The sequence below is a fragment of the Eschrichtius robustus genome, chromosome 12, assembly GCF_028021215.1.
Source record: "Eschrichtius robustus isolate mEscRob2 chromosome 12, mEscRob2.pri, whole genome shotgun sequence".
Classification (NCBI taxonomy): Eukaryota; Metazoa; Chordata; class Mammalia; order Artiodactyla; family Eschrichtiidae; genus Eschrichtius; species Eschrichtius robustus.
Window position 1 is genome coordinate 62,114,575 of NC_090835.1, and position 26,471 is coordinate 62,141,045.

Genomic DNA, 26,471 nt, shown 5'->3' on the forward strand with positions numbered 1-26,471 from the left:
AAATGAAAAAGGAGAAGTAACCACTGACACTGCAGAAATACAAACGATCATGAGAGATTACCACAAGCAACTCTATGCCAATAAAATGGACAACCTGGAAAAAATGGACAAATTCTTAGATATGCACAACCTGCCAAGACTGAACCAGGAAGAAATAGAAAATATGAACAGACCAATCACAAGGACTGAAATTGAAACTGTGATTAAAAACCTTCCAACAAACAAAAGCCCAGGACCAGATGGCTTCACAGGCGAATTCTATCAAACATTTAGAGAAGAGCTAACACCTATCCTTCTCAAACTCTTCCAAAATATTGCAGAGAGAGGAACACTCCCCAACTCATTCTACGAGGCCACCATCACCCTGATACCAAAACCAGACAAAGATGTCCCAAAGAAAGAAAACTATAGGCCAATATCACTGATGACCATAGATGCAAAAATCCTCAACAAAATACTAGCAAACAGAATCCAACAGCACATTAAAAGGATCATACACCATGATCAAGTGGGGTTTATTCCAGGAATGCAAGGATTCTTCAATATATGCAAATTAATCAACATGATATATCATATTAACAAATTGAAGAAGAAAAACCATATGATCATCTCAATAGATGCAGAGAAAGCTTTCAACAAAATTCAACACCCATTTATGATAAAAACCCTCCAGAAAGTAGGCATAGAGGGAAATTTTTCAACATAATAAAGGCCATATATAACAAACCCACAGCCAACATTATTCTCAATGGTGAAAAACTGAAACCATTTCCACTAAGATCAGGAACAAGACAAGGTTGCCCACTCTCACCACTATTATTCAGCATAGTTTTGGAAGTGTTAGCCACAACAATCAGAGAAGAAAAAGAAATAAAAGGAATCCAAATTGGAAAGGAAGAAGTAAAGCTGTCACTGTTTGCAGATGACATGATACAATACATAGAGAATCCTAAAGATGCTACCAGAAAACTACTAGAGCTAATCAATGAATGTGGTAAAGTAGCAGGATACAAAATTAATGCACAGAAGTATCTTGCATTCCTATACATTAATGGTGAAAATTCTGAAAGTGAAATTAAGAAAACACTCCCGTTTACCATTGCAACAAAAAGAATAAAATATCTAGGAATAAACCTACCTAAGGAGACAAAAGACCTGTATGCAGAAAAGTATAAGACACTGATGAAAGAAATTAAAGATGAAACAAATAGATGCAGAGATATGCCATGTTCTTGGATTGGAAGAATCAACATTGTGAAAATGACTCTACTACCCAAAGCAATCTACAGATTCAATGCAATCCCTATCAAACTACCACTGGCATTTTTCACAGATCTAGAACAAAAAATTTCACAATTTGTATGGAAACACAAAAGACCCCGAATAGCCAAAGCAATCTTGAGAATGAAAAATGGAGTTGGAGGAATCAGGCTCCCTGACTTCAGGCTATATTACAAAGCTACAGTAATCAAGACAGCTTGGTACTGGCAAAAAAACAGAAATATAGATCAATGGAACAGGATAGAAAGCCCAGAGATAAACCCACACACATATGGTCACCTTATCTTTGATAAAGGAAGCAAGCATAAACAGTGGAGAAAAGACAGCCTCTTCAATAAGTGGTGCTGGGAAAATTGGACAGGTACATGTAAAAGTATGAAATTAGAACACTCCCTAACACCATACACAAAAATAAACTCAAAATGGATTAAAGACCTAAATGTAAGGTCAGACACTATCAAAGTCTTATAGGAAAACATAGGCAGAACACTCTATGACATAAATCACAGCAAGATCCTTTTTGACCCACCTCCTAGAGAAATGGAAATAAAAACACAAATAAACAAATGGGACCTAATGAAACTTAAAAGCTTTTGCACAGCAAAGGAAACCATAAACAAGACCAAAAGACGACCCTCAGAATGGGAGAAAATATTTGCAAATGAAGCAACTGACAAAGGATTCATCTCCAAGATTTACAAGCAGCTCATGCAGCTCAATAACAAAAAATCAAACAACCCAATCCAAAAATGGGCAGAAGACCGAAATAGACATTTCTCCAAAGAAGATATACAGACTGCCAACAGACACATGAAAGAATGCTCAACATCATTAATCATTAGAGAAATGCAAATCAAAACTACAATGAGATATCGTCTCACACTGGTCAGAATGGCCATCATCAAAAAATCTAGAAACAATAAATGCTGGAGAGGGTGTGGAGAAAAGGGAACCCTCTTGCACTGTTAGTGGGAATGTAAATTGATACAGCCACTATGGAGAACAGTATGGAGGTTCCTGAAAAAACTAAAAATATAACTACCATACGACCCAGCAATCCCACTACTGGGTATATGATACCCTGAGAAAACCATAATTCATAAAGAGTCATGTACCAAAATGTTCATTGCAGCTCTATTTACAATAGCCAGGACATGGAAGCAACCTAAGTGTCCATCATCGGATGAATGGATAAAGAAGATGTGGCACATATATACAATGGAATATTACTCAGCCATAAAAAGAAACGAAATGGAGTTATTTGTAGTGAGGTGGATGGAGTTAGAGTTTGTCATACAGAGTGAAGTAAGTCAGAAAGAGAAAAACAAATACAGTATTCTAACACATATATATGGATTCTAAGAAAAAAAAAAAAAAAGTCATGAAGAACCTAGTGGCAAGACTGGAAAAAAGACACAGACCTACTAGAGAATGGACTTGGGGATATGGGGAGGGGGAAGGGTAAGATGTGACAGGGTGAGAGAGTGGCACGGACATATATACACTACTAAATGTAAAATAGATAGCTAGTGGGAAGCAGTCGCATAGCACAGGGTGATCAGCTCGGTGCTTTGTGACGACCTAGAGGGGTGGGATAGGGAGGGTGGGAGGGAGGGAGACGCAAGAAGGAAGAGATATGGGAACATATGTATATGTATAACTGATTCACTTTGTTATAAAGCAGAAACTAACACACCATTGTAAAGCAATTTTACTTCAATAACGATGTTATAAAAAAAAAAGAACTATCCTGTTCAGTTAAAGTCATACAAATATAGCAACATATATGAAGTTATAATTGTAATTTTGTGCTATGTTTGAATTATTAGACTACTGTAGGATTTGTCTCCCTTATGTTTACAAGAAATCAATAGATAAATGCCTCCACTGAAATTTAAGAAAAGAAGGAAGAAAGGGAGAAAAAAGTGAAGAAAGAAATACCTTATGGTAACAGTGTATCAGTGAAATATGAGGCAGAAAAAGATTACCTTTTATTTGAAAGTGCTTTGATATTTAAGTCAATTTTCCAAGCTGTGCTCTTTGAATCAGTAATCACAGATACATGCAGAATGAGAATAAGGGGCACAGTGAGAGTCACAGAGGAAAGGAGATCCAAGGGGCAGAGAGAGAGGGAGCGTCATCCTGAAGGAAAAACAAGCTTGGGAGGGGGTCAGGAAGCCTGAGGGAGCAGAAGTGGGGGGAGGAGGGGCGTGGTTGGTAAATGAGACATGGAGAAGTGGCCAGGCACACAGAGAGGCAGGGCGTTTTCATGTTCGAGGTACTTCTGGGATTCCCTTCGGTGCCCGGGACCACCCAGGATGCAGTTCTTTGTGAGGCCTTATCACTGTTTTTCCTGATTAGGATTTCCTCAAGAATCTGCCTCCAGCCTGAATCTCTGACTCTCCATCTCTCTCTCCCCCACCCCCATTTGTTTACTTATTTGTAAATGGTTTTATGATCTAATCTAAATGAATCACTTCTCAAAGGGTCTAAATTAAACAGAACAGCCCTCCCCATAGTGAACACTGGTTAAATCTGTAACTTCGTTTACTCAGGTAAGAGGTCCCTTCATGAAGCAGCGGAATGGTAATTTCAAACAGCACTTTGTTTTTATTCCTGAGAATAACCAGTGGTATATATTCATTATTTTGGCAGTCCCTAAGGGAAACTCTAAACAAAATAGGGAAAGAGATCATTATTAAGAGAAATCTCTGCCAAACATCAGGATTTGAAGATAGACTTAAAAATTGCCATGTAATATTAGCATTTTTACAACAGCAAATTATTAGCTTCTGGTAATTATTTATCATATTGATCTTGGTAAATACCAAATGGTAAATACCAAATGAAAATATGCAAAGGTAGTATTTCCTATGTTTTATTTAAATCTAGTTTATGTCACTTATCAACAGATTTGTAATTAAATACAGATGTTTAACCAGATCAAATCTTAGACATTCTATTCTGCTTTTATTATCCAAAGTGAGAAAGCCCTGGGCTGTCACATCAGGTGGGCCTTGCTGCACTGGATGCTTGTGTAGCTACAGCTGGTGCTCAGCCTTGGTCTCCTCATCTATGTGATGAGCACTGCACATCCTTCCCAGACTTGTGAGGGTACCAAAAGGTAATGCCTATAAGCCACCCACCATATTGCCTAGCGGGTCAGAGATTCTAAACCAACACACTGTCCCTTCCCTAAAGAAAAATCTACAGGTGGAGGGTATACAAAGAGAGCAGAAATAAACCACTAGCATTCTAACTTGTCTAGTGAAAAACATATTAAAGTTAATTTTACCCTCAGAATTGGCTATTAATGGCAAATAGGAATTGTTACTGAGAAATTTATCACTTACATGAATGCTCTGAATTCCCAAATAGGTTATCATAATAATTCTGCCATTAGGGAAACACCTCCATTAGAACTCGTGCATATCAAATTGGCAACATCTATACAAAACATATGGAAACAACTGTGTATCTAGTCTTTACAGAGGTAGATGTTCATGGAATGTTATGCTTTTTCTCTGTGGAAAGTTTTATTATTTTATTTTAAATACATAATTTGTCACAAAATAAAGTACTTATCTTAGAAGTGTTGCATGATACACAAAGTTAAAATTTAAAAGCTATGGTATCTATAAACTTACTTTGGATGCTTTTTTCCACATGCTAAGTAAAAAGTGATTTCATTAAACTAAACTAACTGTGGAAGACAGTAATTCTGGGAAGATAGTGACCTAAATGCAGCTCCCTTCTCTTTCTTTACCAGCTTTAAAGTAGCAGTATATTTTGGGGGAAATAAATGCTGACATCCTCAGAAGCTTATGTGTACGTCAGGCCTTGAAACCTCTGAGAGGCTTAGCTAACAGAATTGACTGGACTGGCCTTTTATCGCCTGTGGGCTGAGTGAGTACGTGAAACCCGGTGTTGGAAAACTCAGAATGGTCATGGTGGAGTGGATATTTGGGAAAGAGTTTGGCTTGCACAGATCTAAACTTCATCCAAGTGGAAAGCTGCTACAGACCCACTGGAGTATGTCTATTCTCCCTGGCGGGGAGGCCAAGAAGGACCAGAATGGGTAAGCCTTCAAGTCCGTGAAAGTGATGGGAGACTGGAGAACAAGACGACATTTTTTAGGTTTTCACCACGTTTTTGGTGGCCTGGAACACATGACTAAAATGATAAGAAGATAGAAACTGTTAGAAAAAGATTATTTGAAGAAAGATCCAGGAGACTTGCCAGAAGTAATAGGAGTTACCAAAGAAGAAAAAAAGGAAAACATATAGAGAAAATATACAAATAATGGGGAGAGGATTTTCCTGAAAGAAAGACCTAACACTGCCAGTGGAAAGAGCTCACCAACGGCCCCGTGGGCAAATGAGGAAAGGGTGGGGCCTGCGCGGATCCTGGTGAAATCCTTCAACGCTGGGGACAGGTGCAATAAACTTACAGGTGCTCAGAGAGAAAGGACAAAGCTCACCTGCAGTGCTGGGAGCAGGAGGAAGGCAGACCTGCAGCCAGAGGTACTGAGAGAAGGGAAAGCACTGCGCTGTGAGAAGCTGAACTGCTCCCTGAGCTCACTTGGCTGAGAGGAAGACAAGTAATATTTGATGATCAACAACAATTCCGTAGCCTATCATCCAAATAGCCCATCAGAGGAAAGTATGTGAAGTACAACTCCAACCAACCAACCGAACTAACCAGGTTATTACAGGGCGAGTTTTACAGCCCATCTTTCTCCAATTTCTTAACATCTTCTACCCCACCTGCCAAGACCATCCACAAAGTTCCAGGAGTACCAGACCCTGCGGGGTGGAGACAGTGGCAGGAGCTGAATGAGCAGCTCACAGCTCCTTCACCACCGCTACACCCCAAGCCATACATTCAGGGATGAGGGGAGCTTTGAACTGGATTTGAACTTGAAATCATAAATTGGAACTGACTGGACTTAAAACCTACATTGTGTAAATTAAGACTCTTCTTAAAGGAGAATGAGCATAAAGCTATGTGATTTGCTCAAACTGTTGGCAATGAATAAGGGAGAAGGACAGTGGTTATAGAAAAATAAAACCAATTCCAGTTTGTACCATATTGAGTACAGACTATCTAGTAAGCCATTTGTACTTGTATTTTAAGGAATTATATATGCATCCTTACATACACTACGTAGAGAGATTGGGTAGAATAGGCAGAGAAAGGGACAAAAAGCAAGAATTAGAGATGAGATAGAAGATACATTTCTTGGAGGAATGAGGACTCTTCCAAGTTCCCTGGATATCTAGGTTGAATACTGTCTGGAGGAATCAAACATTTCCCATTGTAGCTTGCTGAAAGAAGCTTCAGAACAGCAAACTGAGATCAGTTAATCAAGGAAGAGCAATTCAAAATAAGCTTACATTGTATCTTGTGGAGCTGCAAGATAAGCTCTTTAAAAAGTAAGAACCAATTGTAAAAACAGAAGTTGAAGACACATTTCAGGAATACATAATTTTGCAAAAATAATCAGTTTTAAAATATGGTATTCTCTGTAAGTTTTTCTTGTTGCGTGAAAATATATGTTTTCAATATGAAATAGTGGGTCATCAACACTGTCAAGAAGATAATCAAAACACTCTCTTTCTCTGCCTCCCCACCAACTTCTCTCTTTTCACTTTCTGTCTCAGTGAATAACTCACCATTGTCTGTATGGCAGTAGTCTTTGTCAACAGTTGATTTTTCTTGACTCTAGAAATAACTTTCTGTTTGATCAGTGTTGCCTGATCTATCATCACTATTGTCCATACTGTCCTCATTCTCCAATCTGGTCTCCCATTTCCAACTCTCTCTGCAATATTTCTCCATAATATTTATCTTTCAAGTCTTGAAAACAATTTTCTGGTTCTTAAATTCTACAAGGGCAGTGGCTGATGTAATACAAATTGCTAGAATTGTGCTTGGCATACATTTGTTGCTCAGAAATATTCCTTGAATTTAAACAAACTGTTTGCCTTGTACCATTTATGTTACTTATTTAAACAAACCTTTCATCTTTCATTAATTAGCACCATTTATTTTACTTATTTGAATGATTTACTCAGTTAAAATTTATATATTTTGTTTAACAGATTCTGATTATTGAGCTACTTTTCTGCCTTGTTCCCTTTCTTTGGACCAAATTCTTCAGTAATCATGATTCTTTTTGTCCATCTATAAAAGTATTTTCAGGGTCAGTGTTGACATGTGTTTACTATGTACTTATGCATTTGGCAGGATTAGTATTCAGTAAAGTTTTGAATATAATATACATTCTATTGATCCTCTAAGACTTTCCTTAACACTAAAATGCTATAAAATTAAGAGGTGAGATTCTCCCCTTGGAGATCAAACCTGTATCCTTAGGAACTACAATCTGTAACAACAAAGATAACTTTTTAGGAATGCTACTAAACCTTCATGTTAATGACTACATATGGAATTGCAAAAGCAGTTCTTTTGATTATAACGTCAGTTAATGCAGAAGAAGTAACTCATCAAAATGAAATCAAGGTGCTAGTAGAAATGGGAGAATAATACTCAGCATCTAAAAAGCAATCAAGGCTCATGAAGAGTAGCCTTAGAGAATTCAGAACAGTGGCATCAAATGAGACCAGAGATAATTAATGATAAATTGTTTCTTAAATAGAAAGCAGATGATCACATCCTGACCCTAGATCCATAAAGTGAACTTTTGATTATCTGTACTGGAGAGGAGTAAGACAACACTTTTATTAGGGTTTGTAGAAAAATCACACTCACAGAATCCACTGTTTCTTTCTTCTGTCTTTCAGGTTATGTCAATCAATTAACAATGCTAAAGTGGCATTGGGTGTCAATAATAATAATAATAATAATAATAATAATAATGTCATATTATTACTAATTATTATTATTAGCTCTATTCTAAGAACTAGTAATAATTTTAATTCTTTTAAAGTCATTGCCCTGTATTATCTATTACAACTTATCAGATAAGAAGAAATACTCAATATTAGATGATTATAAAATTTTGCAAGTAAAATCAGAATATGATCATAGTGCTATAGCAATACAGGAAACATTTCTGTGCAAGTAATAATTACACAAATGCATGGCTTGTGCTTAGTGCTCTTAGCTAACACACTATTAGACTATAGTTAATTATGGGAAAGAAAAGGGAATTCACTGGTTTTGAAGATAGAAATCCGAGGAAAATCTTGACAACATTTTAACAACCACCACAACAATGAAGGAATGACATCCAGGTTCTGTTTCCCCCTCTGCATTGGATGTTATTGTTTTACTCTGTACCTGATCACTCTCTTGCCTGCCGGATGTTGTTGCCTTACATTGTGAACTCCTGCCATCCCCAGACAAAATGTATCTGCCATGCCCCAACTTGTGGTCTTTTTTTTTTAATTTTTAAAAAATTTATTTATTTATTTATTTTGGCTGTGTTGGGTCTTCACTGCTGCGCGCAGTCTTTCTCTAGTGGCCACGAGTGGGGGTTACTCTTCTTTGCAGTGCACAGGCTTCTCACTGTGGTGGCTTCTCTTGTTTCGGAGCATGGGCTCTAGGTGCGCGGGCTCAGTAGTTGTGGCATGCGTAACTTGTGGTCTTGACACTTATCAATATTGCTTTTGCTGGCTGGTGGGTTTTTATTTAATACATTGTTTTCCTTATATTCTTTTCACCTGCATAAAAGCCTCCGACCAAATTTTCACTTTTTAATCAAATCATAGCATGAATTTCTATACATTTATATTACATCTATTTCTAAACATTCTTATGTTTATAATCTTCTAAAACATTATAAAAATGTTTTCAGTGCATGAAAGTCTAGATCTTCTTCCATCTCCAAGACTGAAAATATCCTGCTTTTCTTTTCTATTTTCCTTATGTCTACTTACTTTCTTGTATGATTGCTGTTAGCAGTCAGTGTCATTTTCCAATTTCAAAGCTAGGATTACAGTCTTTGAACAGTCTTTGAAGAACAGAAAGCAAGAATGTCCTCTATTTGCTTTTACCATAAGAAGGAAAAGAGTTTTACTTTTCCTCCGTAGTCACACTCTTGGTAGGTTTCTTATATAGGTTTCTAATATTTCAAACTTGAAATTATATAATATGCCCTAACTGGCCCATTTCAAGAATCACATCTGTGTCCAAGATATTTATCGAATCTAATGCAGGAGAGAAATAACCTGGAATGAACCATTATTTTCTGTGTTGAATTGACTTAAAGTCATGTACGTGAGACTGATAGGACTAACAAAGGACACAGACACTGACACACACACACACACAGATATAAAACTTTACATAAGTATAAAAGTTATATATATATGTGTGTGTGTGTGAGTATCCATGCCACTTTTGGTGTTATTATAATTGACATAAAAATGCTTCAAACAGCATGTTTTCCTTTCTGGCATTTAGGAGGAACTAAACATGGGGGGTTGGGACTGTCCCTCTGGATTGGCTAGTTTTCTATAGGAAAGTGTTTTTGTTGAGATCTGATACACGCACACACACATCTTTTCTTTAAATGGTACAGACCTTTAGTGACGATCATTAGAGACAACTCAGGCAGGACAAATACTACTTTTCCCGTTCAATAGACTCTGATAATCCCACAGTGCTGGGTCACATGCCCCCCTGGGAAAGTCTGAGGCCATCCATGGCAGAGTTGGTAGAAATGAGTGTTGTGATCTCTTAATTCTGTCAGTAACTAACTCTTAAGGAGGTAACAAAGTAATCTATGTGTTACTGTGACCTAAATCTAATTTCTTGTTTGTGTGGAAACTCCTCTTTTCATCTTTTTTTACTAAAGGATGTACAAATTCACATTCAATGGGCAGAATTTTGCTGAAGGCTTCATAAGTCCTGATTATGAGATAGTGTATTTTGTTTTAATCATGAGTTAATCATTCAGCATTAGTAAAACTTACTAATTCAACTTAATTGCAGGTGAGAGTCAGCCAATTTAGGAAAATTCAATATAGCCATTATTTTAAGGTAATCTGCTGACTAGGGTTGGAAAAAGGGAAGTTGTATTTGGGGATACCAGGGAGTCCCATTCACAAACTATGATGTATTAATAAATGTCGCCCCTAACATTGTGCAAGGCACAGTCTGCAAAGCCTTCTGTGGCAGTCCTAGTGCTTGAACTATAAAAAAAAAGGAGTGTTACAAAATATAATAATGACAATACTTGTTTACCTTCACAGCTTATAAAGGGAAGAGAAGGGCATTCACATTATTAGTTTAGGATTTTATAGCTCTTTTGTCATTATTTGTCAAATAATTTATTTGACACTCCTAATCTGTATTTGCAAGACAAATTAGCTAATATAAGGAAAACTTTAATATAGCACCTTCTCAAAGCATTAAAGATTTAAAATTAACAGCATTCACCAGCAATCCCACTACTGGGCATATACCCTGAGAAAACCATAATTCAAAAAGAGTCATGTACCACAATGTTCATTGCAGCTCTATTTACAATAGCCAGGACATGGAAGCAACCTAAGTGTCCATCGACAGGTGAATGGATAAAGAAGATGTGGCACATATATACAATGGAATATTACTCGGCCATAAAAAGAAACGAAATTGAGTTATTTGTAGTGAGGTGGAAGGACCCAGAGTCTGTCATACAGAGTAAAGTAAGTCAGAAAGAGTAAAACAAATACCGTATGCTAACACATATATATGGAATCTAAAAAAAAAAAAAAAAAGGTTCTGAAGAACCTAAGGGCAGGACAGGAATAAAGATGTAGATGTAGAAAATGGACTTGAGGACATGGGGAGGGGGAAGGGTAAACTGGGACGAAGTGAGAGAGTGGCATGGACATATATACACTATCAAATGTAAAACTGATAGCTAGTGGAAAGCAGCCACATAGCACAGGGAGATCAGCTCGGTGCTTTGTGACCACCTAGAGGGGTGGGATAGGGAGGGTGGGAGGGAGACGCAAGAGGGAGGAGATATGGGGATATATGTATACGTATAGCTGATTCACTTTGTTATAAAGCAGAAACTAACACACCATTGTAAAGCAATTATACTCCAATAAAGATGTTTAAAATAAATTAAATTAAATTAAATTAGCAGGGTTCAAGTTATTGATGTTTTATTGACCTGCCACTCTACTTGTTTTGATAGGACTGAATGGAAACCACCAAGCTGGAAATTTTTCCCATGGCAATAATCATTCATTTGCCTTAACAAATCACTTGAAGTACTAAAACTGTATTGTTTTCCAACATCTGACATCATTCAGACATTTCATGAGGAGTTGTATGTTCTACTGTCGGCAGTCTTAGACGATCACAGCCCATTGTAGGACAAGTTGGGTAGATGGTGGATAACATAGAGGAAGATGAATGTTCTAACCATGGAAAGACGCTTCATTGTGTAGAGGAATTAGATGTCAGTGGACCTCCGTACTATTCGACATTAGCTTTCTATGTTGTTCTAGTTTGCCTCTTACTTGGTATAGTTCTTCACCTGTGATGTTTGTAAATATTAATATCCTGATATGTGAGCATTTCTATGGACTTCAATTTAAATGTCAAAATAAATCTGAATTACCAAGTGATTTCATATAAAAGAAAAAGAACTGACAGTTAATTTTTGCCCCTTGTGGTTCTGGTGATGAATGAAGCTGCCATCCTTTGCTTGGTGCTGAGGCCAGCAAGGCAAATGGGAAAAATTTACCAAGTAGAATGGCATTCATTGACTGTAAAATTTACTAATTCAACATTGAGAGTTATCAGAGTATTTATTTTTAAAAAACTTATTCATTCATAGCAAAAAATATTTATTAAATGCTTCCTATGTGCTTGGCATAGTTCAAAGTGGGAGAATAAAGCAGTGAAATGATACAATAATCCCTGTCCTCATGACACATATTTTACAGGGAAACCAACAATAAATAAGTATATATATATATATATATATATATATATATATATATATTTATTTATATTTATATTTATATATTTATATATTTATATATTTATATATATATTTATATATATAGTACATATGAAGCTGTTAAGAGCTATGAGGAAAGTAAATAAGTGAAGATGGTCAGGGCATGATGGGACAGTGAATCACAGTGTTAAATCAGGTGTCTGGTGGTATCGTGGGCAAAATATAGTAGGGCTGTACAAATATAAGGAGGTTACTTTAGACTGTGCAGTGAGGGAAGAATTTCCTGCAATGTTACCATGTAAGTTGAGATCTGAATGACAAGGAGATGGCTGTGTCAATATTTTGGAGAAGAATCTTCAAAGGCCCTTAGTGAAGAAGGAGCCTGGGGTGTTTGATGCACAGTGAGGAGCTGTTGAATGGGCAGAGATAAAGCCAAGAGGCAACAGGAACAGGTCACACTGGTCAAAGGAAGGTTTTCCATTTTCTGTCTCCATCTATATCTGTTTAGGGAGAGCATCTTGATTGTAGGGTACTATTCCCCAGACCTCACCCAGATGAGGTTTTAATGCCCTGCATCATCCCCAGACACTCCCTCAGTCAGTCTATCAAACAAATGCTTATTGTGCCAGGTATGACTCTAAATGATGGGAATACGAGAGACACTGCCAGCCCTGCCCTCATAGAGCATATATTTCAGTGGAGAAGATACAAATGAAATGATTACAAGTATCAAGGGGTCTAAGAAGTAAGCGAGATGTATTACTGGTATTTATAATAAAATAAGGTTAACCTAGCGTACAGCCTAGGTCTAAAATCTATGTAGTGAGATAGTATTTCATCTTACGTATTTCACCTCAAAAAGTCATTCCAAGATTTTATCTACTATAATAATAAGATAGATTTAAAACACCAATTTACTTATATATAATATATAAAATAAAAAATATATATAGTGCTTTATAATTTTCTATGTCCTTTCATATGCCTTACCCCATCTAATATTCACAATACTTATGACAGAGGTCAGTCTATTATTATTACCTTCTTTTTAAAGATGAATAAGCTAAAGTTCTGAGAATTTAACTGACTTGTCTATAATCACAAAATGAGTTAGTAATGTAGGCAGTCCTAGCCTTTTTCTATACCACCTAGATCACCAGAGGTCTGGTCTGAGCTAAACATAGTAAAACGGTTTACCCAACAGCACCAGGCATTTAGTTCAGAAGCAAAAGGAAGAGAGAACATAGCATTCTCATTCTTAAGAAACATGGGATCTATTTAGGGAAGTGTTCAGATAAGTACCAGATAATAAATTGTGCAGAAATTCTGTGTGCATATAAAGTTATGGAATAATCAGAGTGGTATGGGATTATTCTATAACCTTGTCTCGACAGAAATTTTAAAACTGGGCATATAAATAGATTATGTGGTTAGATTTTGACGCTTTTCCATTCTGAAATTCTCTGGGTTTTTTCCCCATTCTCAAAATCACTGCCAATCAATGAATCTTACCCACCACTTCCTCTGAGTTTATTGCTTAGTTTAGAAATGTACAGTGTTTCTTCATTGCACAGATTAATCTTAGCTATTCTCTCTTTCTCTGTCCACTGAAGACTCCTGCCAGGGCAATCCAGAAAACTTTACTCAGCATTCTCTTCTAATTATCTTATTCCCAGCTCCAGGGCTGATGCCAAGATTTTTATTCGAATAACCTCTTCCTGGAATGCTAAATTGTCGACCTTTAGGAAAGCTTCATTCATTTAACCTTCCTCTATTTCTTAGAAAATCAGTAGAGAATTCCATTCAGTATGCAACTCTGAATTTGCTCCCTTTCTATATGAGCGTTCTGTTTCCCTCATATAGTGCAATGAGTTTATTTTTCCAATTTTTGTGTGATGTCAACAAATGTCTAGTTTTATTAGTATTGATTATTTTACATTATGTTTTATAATGAGCCAGCACCTGACATACTATTGCATAAAATACATTTGATATTTTCAAACACTATTGTTGTCTTGTTACACATATTATGTTTAATCTTTTTCCCCGTCCACTCTACCTGAAGATATTCTCTACTAATTAAAAATTATGAACAATACATGTCAACTACCAAGTAAATAAGACACAAGAGAAAAGTATACATCTTCAGTTACGTATTTGTGTTTATGTGTTAACTGTCTTATTCTTCATGGCTACAAATGGGTGCATGGCATGCAGTGTACTGAAGACAAATGCTGCTTCCAAACCACCATTATGTGGCACCAGGTCCTGTGCTAAGTGCTTTTGTATTCTTTTTAATTTTTACCTTCATATCAACTCTACAGATAATTAGTCTGCAATATGTTTCTTTTCTAAAAAGTCAGTGAAAATCAAAGGCACATTTTTTAATAGAAACTGATGAGAAACATCTTTGTAAAAATGAAAAGCACTTACGGGAACCAGAAATTTTTTGATCTCTTCCAATGCATGACTCATACGTGAATAAGCTTCCCCAGGTGGAGCAAACACTTCAATTAATACATGAAGTTCATCACTCAAGTGTGCATATTTGGCTTCCCCACTCTTCCTTAGTTCTTCTTCCTGTGAAAAAGGTTATTTTTAGAAATACAAATCCACTCATTTTGCATTGATTTAACATTTACTGAGAAGATGACAGAGGGCATAATCTAAGCAAATTTTCCCTTAGTAGAAACACTTTGAGAAATAAAAATCTGGTACAAGCCATTTTTGAGTGTTTGAATGATTCTTTAAAAAAAACATCTGGCATTTGTTTTTCTCTTTCTGACTTACTTCACTCTGTATGACAGACTCTGGGTCCATCCACCTCACTACAAATAACTCAATTTTGTTTCTTTTTATGGCTGAGTAATATTCCATTGTAACAAATACCGTATGCTAACACATATATATGGAATCAAAAAAAAAAAAAAAAGGTTCTGATGAACATAGGGGCAGGACAGGCATAAAGACACAGATGTAGAGAATGGACTTGAGGACACAGGGAGGGGGCAGTGTAAGCTGGGACGAAGTGAGAGAGTAGCATTGACATATATACACTACCAAACGTAAAATAGATAGCTAGTGGGAAGCAACTGCATAGCACAGGGAGATCAGCTCAGTGGTTTGTGACAACCTAGAGGTGGGGATATGGGGATATAAGTATATGTATAGCTGATCCACTTTGTTATACAGCAGAAACTAACACAGCATTGTAAAGCAATTATACTCCAATAAAGATGTTAAAAAAAAATCTGGCATGATTATCATCTACACCACATTTTAATCAGCTAAATAAAAATGCTAAATCCCTGAAAAGAAGTGCCAGAAATGCCATTAACTTCTCAGTGGACTCCACTGGAAGGAAAGGATTGTTTTTGTGCCTGACAAGTAATCATTTGCAGATAATAAAACTAAGATGACCACTGCTCTTTAAGAGAACCAGGATTTTCTAGATACTTTTTGAGAAGTGGTGAAAAGGTTACTCATTCCCCATGAAAGTGAGCAAAACCAAGGCTTCTCTCCCAGCCTCGTGCCCACGGGCATAGGTCATCATCCGGCTCCTACCCACCACTTCGCTATCTTGGCTGCCTCACTTTGGTCAGTATAGAGGAGTATATTAAAGGGATGGCTGTTAAGCATTATGTTGGCCTTGATTCTGCGTGAGTTACATACCCTCAGATTTTTTGTTAGTACTGCACCCAAGTCATTACTGAGGCCTGATTAATTCAGTTCATATGCTGAGCAGATCAGCGTCTGATCCATGTACTTTGCTCACGTGTGTTAGGTGTTTTACACACATCTCCAATCTCACAATAACCTTGAACAGTATTCACATAATTCAGATTAGGAAATTGAGTTTAAAAGACTTTAAGTAACCTCAGCAAAGTTGGGGTTCAAACCCAGCTCATTTTGCAACAAGATTTGCATTTGGATTTCAAGGAAGCAAAATTCAGTTAAAAATTAATATAAATAATATTAATTATATTTTACCTTTCTTGACTCTCCTCCTCCCAAACTAGCAATTGTTTCACTAAATTTCAAAGGATAAAAATTTTTAAAGTAATTTTTAGTTTTATGTGTGGATGAAATTGGAAGTGTAACATGAATACACCTAAACTGGATAAACAAAAGCAAATTTGCTATCTATTTCATATGAGTTAACTCTATGACCCATGTTAAAGTGTTTATCTGATTAGAAATGTCCATCATTTCAACACATGGAGGATCCATAAAGAGATGGAAAGGCCTGCTTGTTTTGCTGTGCCTCCCTCACCTACTCAAATCTCTCTCACAGCAATACTTGTCAGCCCGGGAATACACTCTTACTTTCCTAGGCATACATTCTCTATCTAACTAGAGTTTTTACTTTTATTAAAAAGGTTTCTCTTAATGTCCAATTCTGATACTTCTCAATACTTCCTCAGCTGGTTTTCCGCTGGTTATTAAGGGCTACTTACCAGCCAAATTTAATAAGGTCTGCCACTGGAGGTGTGGCATTGAGATCAGAATTATAACACTTGACTTCAGACTCTCAAAATGAGCCAGATGAGATATCTTTGCAGTAGAACCAATAGGCTGTTGTTCATGAAAAATGCAGCTTTCTATTTAAAAACACATTTTCCTTTTTCCCAATATCCACCCCCCCCCCCAATCAAACTTTATATAAGCGTATGAGGAAACTGAAGTCTTCAGAGATTAATCAACTTCTTTAAGGTCAAGAGTGAGTCAGGACTGGAGCCAGGACTCAGTGCAGTAGGTGACAGCTCTGATAAAGACTTCAGAGAACCAAAGTTACCACAGCGGAACCTCCCATGAGCTACTGCTGGTTATTTTCAAAACCAGACTCATAACTTCAAAGGTGCTATATTTGCCCTTGCTCCTGGGGATGACTTCTGACAAAGCAAAATTTCCCAAGCTTTAGTTTCTTCATATGTGAAGTTAAGATAATAGTATGTACCTCAAAGAATTTTGTGAGTTTTGATAAAATTGAAGAATATTTTGTATACTAAAAAATGCCATATGAATTTAATATAATAATGGTAATAAATATTATTTCCAATTTCTCAAGTAGTATTTTAAAATAATGTTTGTGCTCACGCCTGCGGGCTGCACTTGGAGCCATGGCGGTGGCAGCCGCGGGACGTGGCCCGGGCTCTGGACCTGGGGACTCCTCATATCGGCCCGAAGCGGAGGCTCCGGAGCGTCGGCAGAAGGTGCACGGGATGCTGAAGCTTTATTACGGCCTCTCGGAGGTAGAGGCGGCGGGGCGCCCTGCGGGGCCGGACCCCTTGGACCCTACAGATCTCAATGGGGTGCACTTCGACCCGGAAGTGTATCTGGACAAGCTGCGAAGAGAGTGCCCACTGGCCCAGCTGATGGACAGTGAGACGGACATGGTGTGGCAGATCCGGGCTCTAGACAGCGACATGCAGACCCTGGTCTATGAGAACTACAACAAGTTCATCTCAGCCACAGGTTTTTCTGAAAAGACCAAAAAGTAAATATTTTAGGCTTTGTGGGCCATCTGGTTTCTGTCACAACTACTCATCTCTGCCATTATCATGAAAGCAACTAAAGACAGTATAAATGAATGAGCATGGCTGTATTCCAGCAAAACTCATTTACAAAAACAGCCCTGGCATCCAGAGTGACATCAGCAAAAATAGTGGAGTAAGTGCATTTGAAAATATCCCCTCCATAAAAGCAACCCTAAAACTGGCCAAAATGGTTAGAATAAGATTTCTCAGAACTCTGGAAAGTAACCAAAGGTGTGCAGCAATCAGAAGAGCATTTATTCAAGAAAAAGAGCTGAATCGTGGTAAAAATAATGAATCCTATGGTATTTTAGCTTGTCCTAGCCCCACCATTTCCTCTCCAGCTTAGCAGTAGCCTTGAAAAATAGCCCATACTCCTAATACTGGAGGGAGCAGAACAAAGCTGGAGTTCTTTCAAAGCCTCATGCCCAAAGAATTGTCATTATTTAACCTGTCTGGTGGTTTCCTAAAACAGTCCACCCCATAGGTTTGTCTTGACCTGGAGGTCACCCAGTGCTAAAAGTCTCTCACCAGAGTTATTTGTCAAAAACAATTACAGGCAAATGTTTTGTCTGTCTGAAGTGATAGATAACACTTGGGCAAACAACAGTACTAACCCAAAAGCTTAAAAGGAAAAGCTGAGGAATGAGATGTCCCTAGGGGCTTTGACAAGCTCTGACACATTATTAGGAATCTTGAAGGCCACAAATGTGTAGGGTAGTACACATACTTAAGAAAGACCTGAGGGACTTCCCTGGTGGCGCAGTGGTTAAGAATGCACCTGTCAGGGCTTCCCTGGTGGCACAGTGGTTAAGAATCCACCTGTCAGGGCTTCCCTGGCAGCACAGTGGTTAAGAATCCACCTGCCAATGCAGGAGACACAGGTTTGAGCCCTGATCCAGGAAGATCCCACACGCCGCAGAGCAACAAAGCCCGTGTGCCACAACTACTGAGCCTGCACTCTAGAGCCCAGGAGCCACAACTACTGAGCCCGTGTGCCACCACTACTGAAGCCCACATGCCTAGAGCCCGTGCTCCCAACAAGAAAAGCCACCACAATGAGAAGCCTGTGCACTACAATGAAGAGTAGCCCCCTCTCGCCACAACCAGAGAAAAGCCCACATACAGCAATGAAGACCCAACGCAGCCAAAAATAAAATAAAATAAAATAAAATAATTAAAAAAAAAATCCACCTGCCAGGGCAGGGGACACGGGTTCAAGCCCTGGTCTGGGAAGATCCCACATGCCGCGGAGCAACTAAGCCCATGCGCCCCAACTACTGAGGCTGCACTCTGGAGCCTGCGAGCCACAGCTACTGTGTCCGTGCACCCTGGAGCCTGTGCTCAGCAACAAAGAGAAGCCACCTCAATGAGAAGCCCGCGCACCACAACAAAGAGTAGCTCCCACTCGCTGCAACTAGAGAAAGCCTGTGCACAGCAATGAAGACCCAACACAGCCAAAAATAAATAAATAAATAAAATAAATTTATTAAAAAAAGAAAAGAAAAGAAAGAAAGAAAGACATGAGAATGTCCTAAGCTCTCACTTCTGGCTTACTTCAGGCTCAGTGCAGGCAGGAAGTGAAGGTTAAGGGAGAGTTGTAAACCTCCTGGCTGAGTGTTTAAGGTATGCCCCAACACACACACACACACACACACACACACACACACAGCTCCTCAGTAAATACTAAGAGATTTATTAGTTCTAGATATTTAAGGAGATCCTTGTCCAGTCATTAGCTAATCACTAAGCTAACCAAGTAAAGGTTTCAGTGGCTATACACAACAAAGAATATAAACTTTACAGAGTTGGTTCAGAAACTAATTAGTACAGGTTTAGTAACTCTGAAAAATAATTAGACAAACAATAGCAACAAGCAGCAATAACAAACCCTGGGGAGGAGAGAGGATCTGATTTCTAGAGTTGCCATGGTATATCAGTATTATCTAACATGTCTGTTTTTTCAATAAAAATTTAGAGACATGCAAATAAAGTAGAAAATCTGACCCATACACAAGAAAAAGCAGTAGAAACTGTCCCTGAAGAAGCCGAGACATTGAATTTACTACATAAAGATTTAAATCCACTATTTTAAATATGTTCAAAGACTTTCAGGAAGCTGTATCTAAAGAACTAAAGGAGGGCATAAGACTGCTTCACCAAATACAGAATATCAAAGAGAAGAAATTATTTAACAAAAGAACCAATTAGAAATGATGAAGTACCACAATGAAAATGAAAATTTCACTAGAGGGTCTCTATAACAGATTTGAACAAGCAGAGAAAGGATCAGCAAACTTCAAGATAGGTCAGTTGAAATTATTCAGTGTGAGGAATAGAAAGAAAAAAGGATGTAGAAAATTGAACAGAGCCTTAGAGACATGTGGGACACCAAGTGTACCCACATATGCATAATGGGAAGAGTGAGAGGAGAGAGAAAATAGCAGAAGGAATATATGAAGAAATAATGGCCCAAACCTACCCAAATTTACTGAAAAACATTAATCTACACATCCAAGAAGCACAACAAACTCCAAGTGGGATAAATGCAGGGAGATTCACACCTAGGCATATCACATTGAAACTGTCAAAAAAAAAAAAAAAAGAAACTTGAAAGCATCAAGAGAAAAGTGACTCATCACATACAAGTGATACTCAATAAGATTAACAGCTGATTTCCCATCAGATACCGTGGAGGTCAGAAGGCAGTGGATTCACATTTCAAAGTGCTGAATGAAAAAAATGTCAACCAAGAATTCTATACCCAGTAAAAATATCCTGTAAAAAAGAAAGAGAGGGACTTCCTTGGTGGCACAGTGGATAAGACTCCATGCCCCCAATGCAGGGGGCCCGGGTTCAATCCCTGGTCAGGGAACTAGATCCCACATGCATGCCGCAACTAAGAGTTTGCATGCCACAACTAAGGAGCCCACGTGCCTCAACAAAGGAGCTGGTGAGCTGCAACTAAAGGAGCCCTGGAGCTGCAACTAAGGAGCCCACCTGCCACAACTAAGGAGCCCACGTGCTGCAACTAAGACCCGGTGCAACTAACTAACAATAAATAAATATTTTTTTAAAAAAGAAAAATAAATAAATAAATAAAATAAAATAATGTTTGTCTTTTTCAACAGGGACCAAAATAAATGTGGCTCAAACAAGAAGAAGAGTTATTTCTCTTTAACGTAAGAGTCTGTGGCTACAGGTGTCTGGAGGAGCAGGTGGTCTTTCTCCGCACCCTTCTCCAGCCCCTAAGATGTTCCTCTCATATGTGTTGATGAAGGAGGCTGTCTATCACAACTTCTGGATTCCACTCCGTGGAAAAAAGAAAGTGTGGACACCAAAAAGTTTCCTTTCAAGGACATGTACCAGAGGCTTCATATATCAACTCTGCTGACGTGTCTTTGGCAAGAGCATGGTCACATGGTGGCCCTGGATGCAATGGAGGCTCTGTATGTGGATTCAGACCGAGCAGCCATGAGGCCACCGAAAATGAGAGGGCTTTGTTTATGACAGAAAACAGTGAGAATGGATATTGCTTGATTACGAGCTGTCTTTGTCATTCAGTCCTCATTCAGGGCGAGTTAAAATGACACTTGATTATTATATCTAATTTTGATGAATAGCTAGCCAGTGTCTGCCAGAATGTTCAGATTTTATTTTCAAAAACAATACTTTACACCCTGGTTGGATTTATAATATAAAGCTCCAAGTTGCATTTGAATATAAGCAGACATCACAGCCATCCTGAAAAGCACAAGGGCCTGGACACCAGTAAGTATATTTATAGTAATTTAATACAGTCTCTTGAGGTAATTCTTGAACAAGAGTTCCAAATATATTATTGGAAAAATGTTTATCTTTGTAATAAACGCATTACTTAGTAAGTCAATTATGAACTGAGTGGTAGTGTTTTCATGTTTCTGCCCCATCATATCTTGCATGTTTCGTAACAAAGATCATGTGCCCTGGAAGCTTACACTAGTTAGAACAGGCACACAATAGCAAGAAGAGTAAAGAAAAAGATTAAGAATTTAGAAATGCTAGAAAAATCTTAGGTGTAAACTGAAATGAATCATTCCAAATTTAACACTAGGAACATTGGATCTCCATCTAATAAAGACATGGAAAAGGGAAGAGAGAATAAATCAAAAGAATGTAAGATGCACACACCAGAATGTGAATCTACTTGACGTGATTCAAAATTCCATTTTAAAAGACTGGACACTCAGTCGATTTTATTTAGTCTTCCATGTATAAGGCATATGTATTCCACTGAGGGCATTTACTTTAGCCACTGACCTTCAGAGGATAATTCGTGATGTTTAGCTATTACAAAGGAATCACAAGCTAATTATTTTAAGTAAAATTATTAGTTGCTAAACATTAGAAATTGTTTACACAGGGTCATTAGGGAATAACAAATCTGGTGTTACATATCCCCAAGTACTCTAACCCACGCTAACCTTAAGGTAAACTATAAGCAAAACATATCAGTTTTTATCACTTATTTTTTAGAGAATAGCACGGCACTAAAGAGAGTCTAATTTGAATTGCATTCATGTATTTAATTGTTAAAAGGATTTTAAAGGAAATTTTCTCTTAGGAATTATCATTTGTATTTTGTCTTCTACAAAAGAATATTTCTGACTTGGAAATAATTTGACAGCTAGGGAAATTTCCTCTTAATTCAAAATAGCATGTTCAATGAAGAAAACTTTGAAAAAAATCTCAACAATTACAAATGTATTTTTTTACTCAACAATCATACAATTCAAGATATACTGTTAGCATTTTTAGTATATTTTCTTCAAGTCACTTTTTAAAACAATACCAGTAATGGAATAGAAGTCATAATTTTGGTATTACTTCTTAGGTTATAGGTACGCAGAGTACTTTCCATGGATTATCTAATTTTATCTGCATAATTATATGCTAGATAATATTGTTCCCCTCATTTTACTGATGAGGGGACTATGGCACAGAGAGAGAAACTTATCCAGAGTTATACAGACTATTAATCAGAGAATAGGATCCAGTTAATCTCATAACGAAGGTCAAGTTCTTAATCAGTATAGGTGTATTGCCTGTACAGGTACTTAAGTGTAAGTAAACATTTTATACATCCATATACCATGGATATCTCTAGTTTCTAGAAGACACTACACTTTCCTGGTATCCAGTCCTATGTAGCACTGTGCCCTGCACTGTGCCCTAGAGCAGGTTACAGGTCTTTTTCTTTTTTTTTTTTTTTTTAAGTATTTGTTTATTTATTTACTTATGGCTGTGTTGGGTCTTCGTTTCTGTGCGAGGGCTTTCTCTAGTTGTGGCAAGCGGGGGCCACTCTTCATCGCGGTGTGCGGGCCACTCACTATCGCCACCTCTCTTGCTGCAGAGCACAGGCTCCAGACGCTCAGGCTCAGTAATTGTGGCTCACGGGCCCAGCTGCTCCATGGCACGTGGGATCTTCCCAGACCAGGGCTCGAACCCGTGGCCCCTGCATTGGAAGGCAGATTCTCAACCACTGCGTCACCAGGGAAGCCCCAGTTTACAGGTCTTGATCCACCAAGCACATATGCCGTGAATTTCCTTTCCCTCCCCCAAAGATTCTGCTTCCTTGGTAACTGTGTGTCATTAGTGCTGGGCGAAACTATTATTTTCAAGGTTCTCACTCACCTCCTATTTTATGAAGAGCTTACCTAAAAATGCTAGTGATCTCACATCACTAACTGTGTCTGTAACTCCCTAACTCTGTGTCTGTAACTGCCATTTCCAAAGAAGGCATTCATCTAAAATTTGAAGGTTGAGCTCAGATTAGTTTACACAATTTCGCATGGATATTGATGTTGTATCCCTAAAACAGATGTGCTTCAGGATGGGTCATTTTCTATTTTCTTGAACAGTTTGCCCAACAGCAAGGGCAGGATGGTTAGGACCCGCCACCCCGAATTCTATTCTGGGGTAGACACTCAAGTCAGCTCACAACTAGGTAGTTTATCTTAGTTCAGATGATTCAAGACAAATTCCCCAAAATAGGACACAGGATTAGATGTACTCTTGCACTTTGGTGAAGCCATTTGGTTCCTGGATTTGCCAACTGCAAATTTTAACATAAAACTCAAAATTTCTTAAAACATCCTATAAGATCCACTCTAAAAATCATTTATGGGTGACACTGACTTCATTTAAAATATCAGAGGGGCAGAAAGCAAAGAGGTCACATTGTATCATTGTTATGATAATCTCATTACAGACAGCTCAAAAAAAAATCCTCCTTCTCTTCTCCCCAAGCCCTTCCCTGCTTCATTACACAATTTTAATTTTTTCTCTTCTGTCTCTAATTTTTGTTATTACTCTGTCCTCCGACCTGGAATTTCCTAGGGAATTTCAAGTTATTTTCACCTCTATTAAACAGAGTAATTTAGTTACTGAGTGCTAATTCCCAAGCTTATACGTCCAGCTCATTATGGAGCTCAGTGAAATAAAGGGGACGACAGTTATTTGGCCCTACTATCCTTAGAAGTCTCAGTGGTGATCATTATTTGTTACTTGGAATGACCCTTTAAAATCACATAAACACACACACAAATAGAGTGCTGTTTAAAGTGGGATTTTAGTGAAAGAAAATGTTTACATTTTGTCAAATTAAGAAGAACAGTCACCTGCTTTGGGTAATTTTTTTAGAATATGCTATAAATTGTTCATAATTTGATGTAGACCATGTATTCCTCCTTTGTGCTACTCCAGATTTTGTTTTGTCCTTCCATAGTCTCCTGAAAGTCACCAACACCAACAGCAGAGAGAACACCTAAGTAAGTGAGTTGATGTCCTACTCACCATTTCTTTAATTGAAGTATAGTTGATTGAAAATATTATATTTTCAGGTGTACAATATAGTGATTTAATATTTTTATAGGTTATACTCCATTTAAAGTTATTACAAAATAATAGTTATATTTCCCTGTTGTGTACAATATATCCTTATTGCTTATTTATTTTATACATAGTAGTTTGTGTCTCTTTATCCCATACCCTTATCTCACCCCTGCCCCTGTCCCTTCCCCCAACTGTAGCCACTAGTTTATTCTCTATATCTGTATGTTTCTGTTTTGTTATGTACATTCGTATCTACATTCATGTGTTTCATTTTTTAGGTTCCACATATAAGTGATATGAGTATTTGGCTTTCTCTGCCTGACTTATTCCATTAAGCATGGTACTCTCTAGGGTCATCCACAGTGTTGCAAAAGGCAGTTTCATTATTTTTATGGCCATGTAATATTCCATTATATATACCACATCTTCTTTATCCATTCATCTGTTGATGACACTTAGGTTGCTTCCATGTCTTGGCTATTGTAAATAATGCTGCTATGAACACTGGGGTACATGTATCTTTTCTAATTAGTGTTTCCATTTTCTTTTGATATATACCCAGGAGTGGAATTGCTGAATCATATGGTAGTTTTATTTTTAACTTTCTGAGGAAACTTCATACTGTTTTCCATAGTGGTTGCACCAATTTATAGTCATACCAACAGTGTACAAGGGTTCTACTTTGTCATCTTCACCAACATTCATTTTTTGTTGACTTTTTGATGATAGCCATTCTGACAGGTGTGAAGTGATATCTCATGGTGGTTTTGATTTGAATTTCTCTGATGATTGGTGATATTGAGCATTTTTTCATGTGCCTATAGGCCATCTGTATATCTTCTTTGGAAAAGTGTCTATTCAGATCTTCTGCCATTTTTAATTGAGTTCTTTGGGTTTTTTTTTTTTTTTTATATTGAGTTGTGTGAACTGGTTATAAATTTTGGATATTAACCCCTTATCCATCATATCATTTGCAAATATTTTCTCCCATTCAGTAGATTGTCTTTTCAATTGACAGTGGGTTCCTTTGCTGTACAAAAGTTTTAAGTTTGATTAGGTCCCATTTGTTTCATTTTGCTTTTATTTCTTTTGCCTTAGGAGACAGATCCAAAAACTATTGCTACAATTTATGTCAAAGAGTGTTCTGCCTATGTTCTCTTCTGGGAGTTTTATGGGTTCTGATATTATATTTAGGTTTTTAGTCCATTTTGAGTTTATTTTTGTATATGGTGCGAGGAATTGTCCTAATTTCAATTTTATGTATGAAGCTGTCCAGTTTTCTGGGCATCACTTATTGAAGAGGCTGTCCTTTCTCCATTGTATATTCTTGCCTCTTTTGTTGTAGATTACTAGATCATAAGTGCATGGGTTTAGTCCTGGGCTCTCTATTCTGTTCCATTGCTCTGTGTCTGGTTTTGTGCCAGTACTATGTTGTTTTGATTACTATAGCTTCATGGCATAGTCTGAAGTCAGGAAACATAATACCTCTAGCCTGTTCTTTTTTCTCAAGTTTGCTATGGCAATTTGGTTTTATGGTTCCATATAAATTTTAGGATTATTTGTTCTAGATCTGTGAAAAATGCCATGGGTATTTTGATAGGGATTTCATTAAATCTGTAGATTGCTTTGGGTAGTATGGACATTTCAACAATATTAATTCTTCCGATCCAAGAAGATGTGGTATCTTTACATTTCTTTGTATTATTTTCAAATTCCTTCATCAATATTTTATAATTTTCAGAGTATAGGTATTTCACTTTTTTCATTAAGTATATTCTCGGGTATTTTATTCTTTATACTGTGACTGTAAATCGGACTATTTCCTTAATTTCTCTTTCTGAAAGTTCATT

General features: G+C 37.5%; 1 protein-coding gene across 1 annotated transcript in view; it reads right to left on the reverse strand.

Moving 5' to 3' along the window:
* The window catches only part of KHDRBS2 (KH RNA binding domain containing, signal transduction associated 2), a 731,890-nt gene that overhangs the window by 397,485 nt on the left and 307,934 nt on the right, over positions 1–26,471 (reverse strand). The window contains exon 4 of the mRNA XM_068558149.1: positions 14,648–14,794. Within this exon, the coding sequence (XP_068414250.1) occupies positions 14,648–14,794 (147 nt within the window). The remainder of the gene's footprint in view (positions 1–14,647; positions 14,795–26,471) is intronic.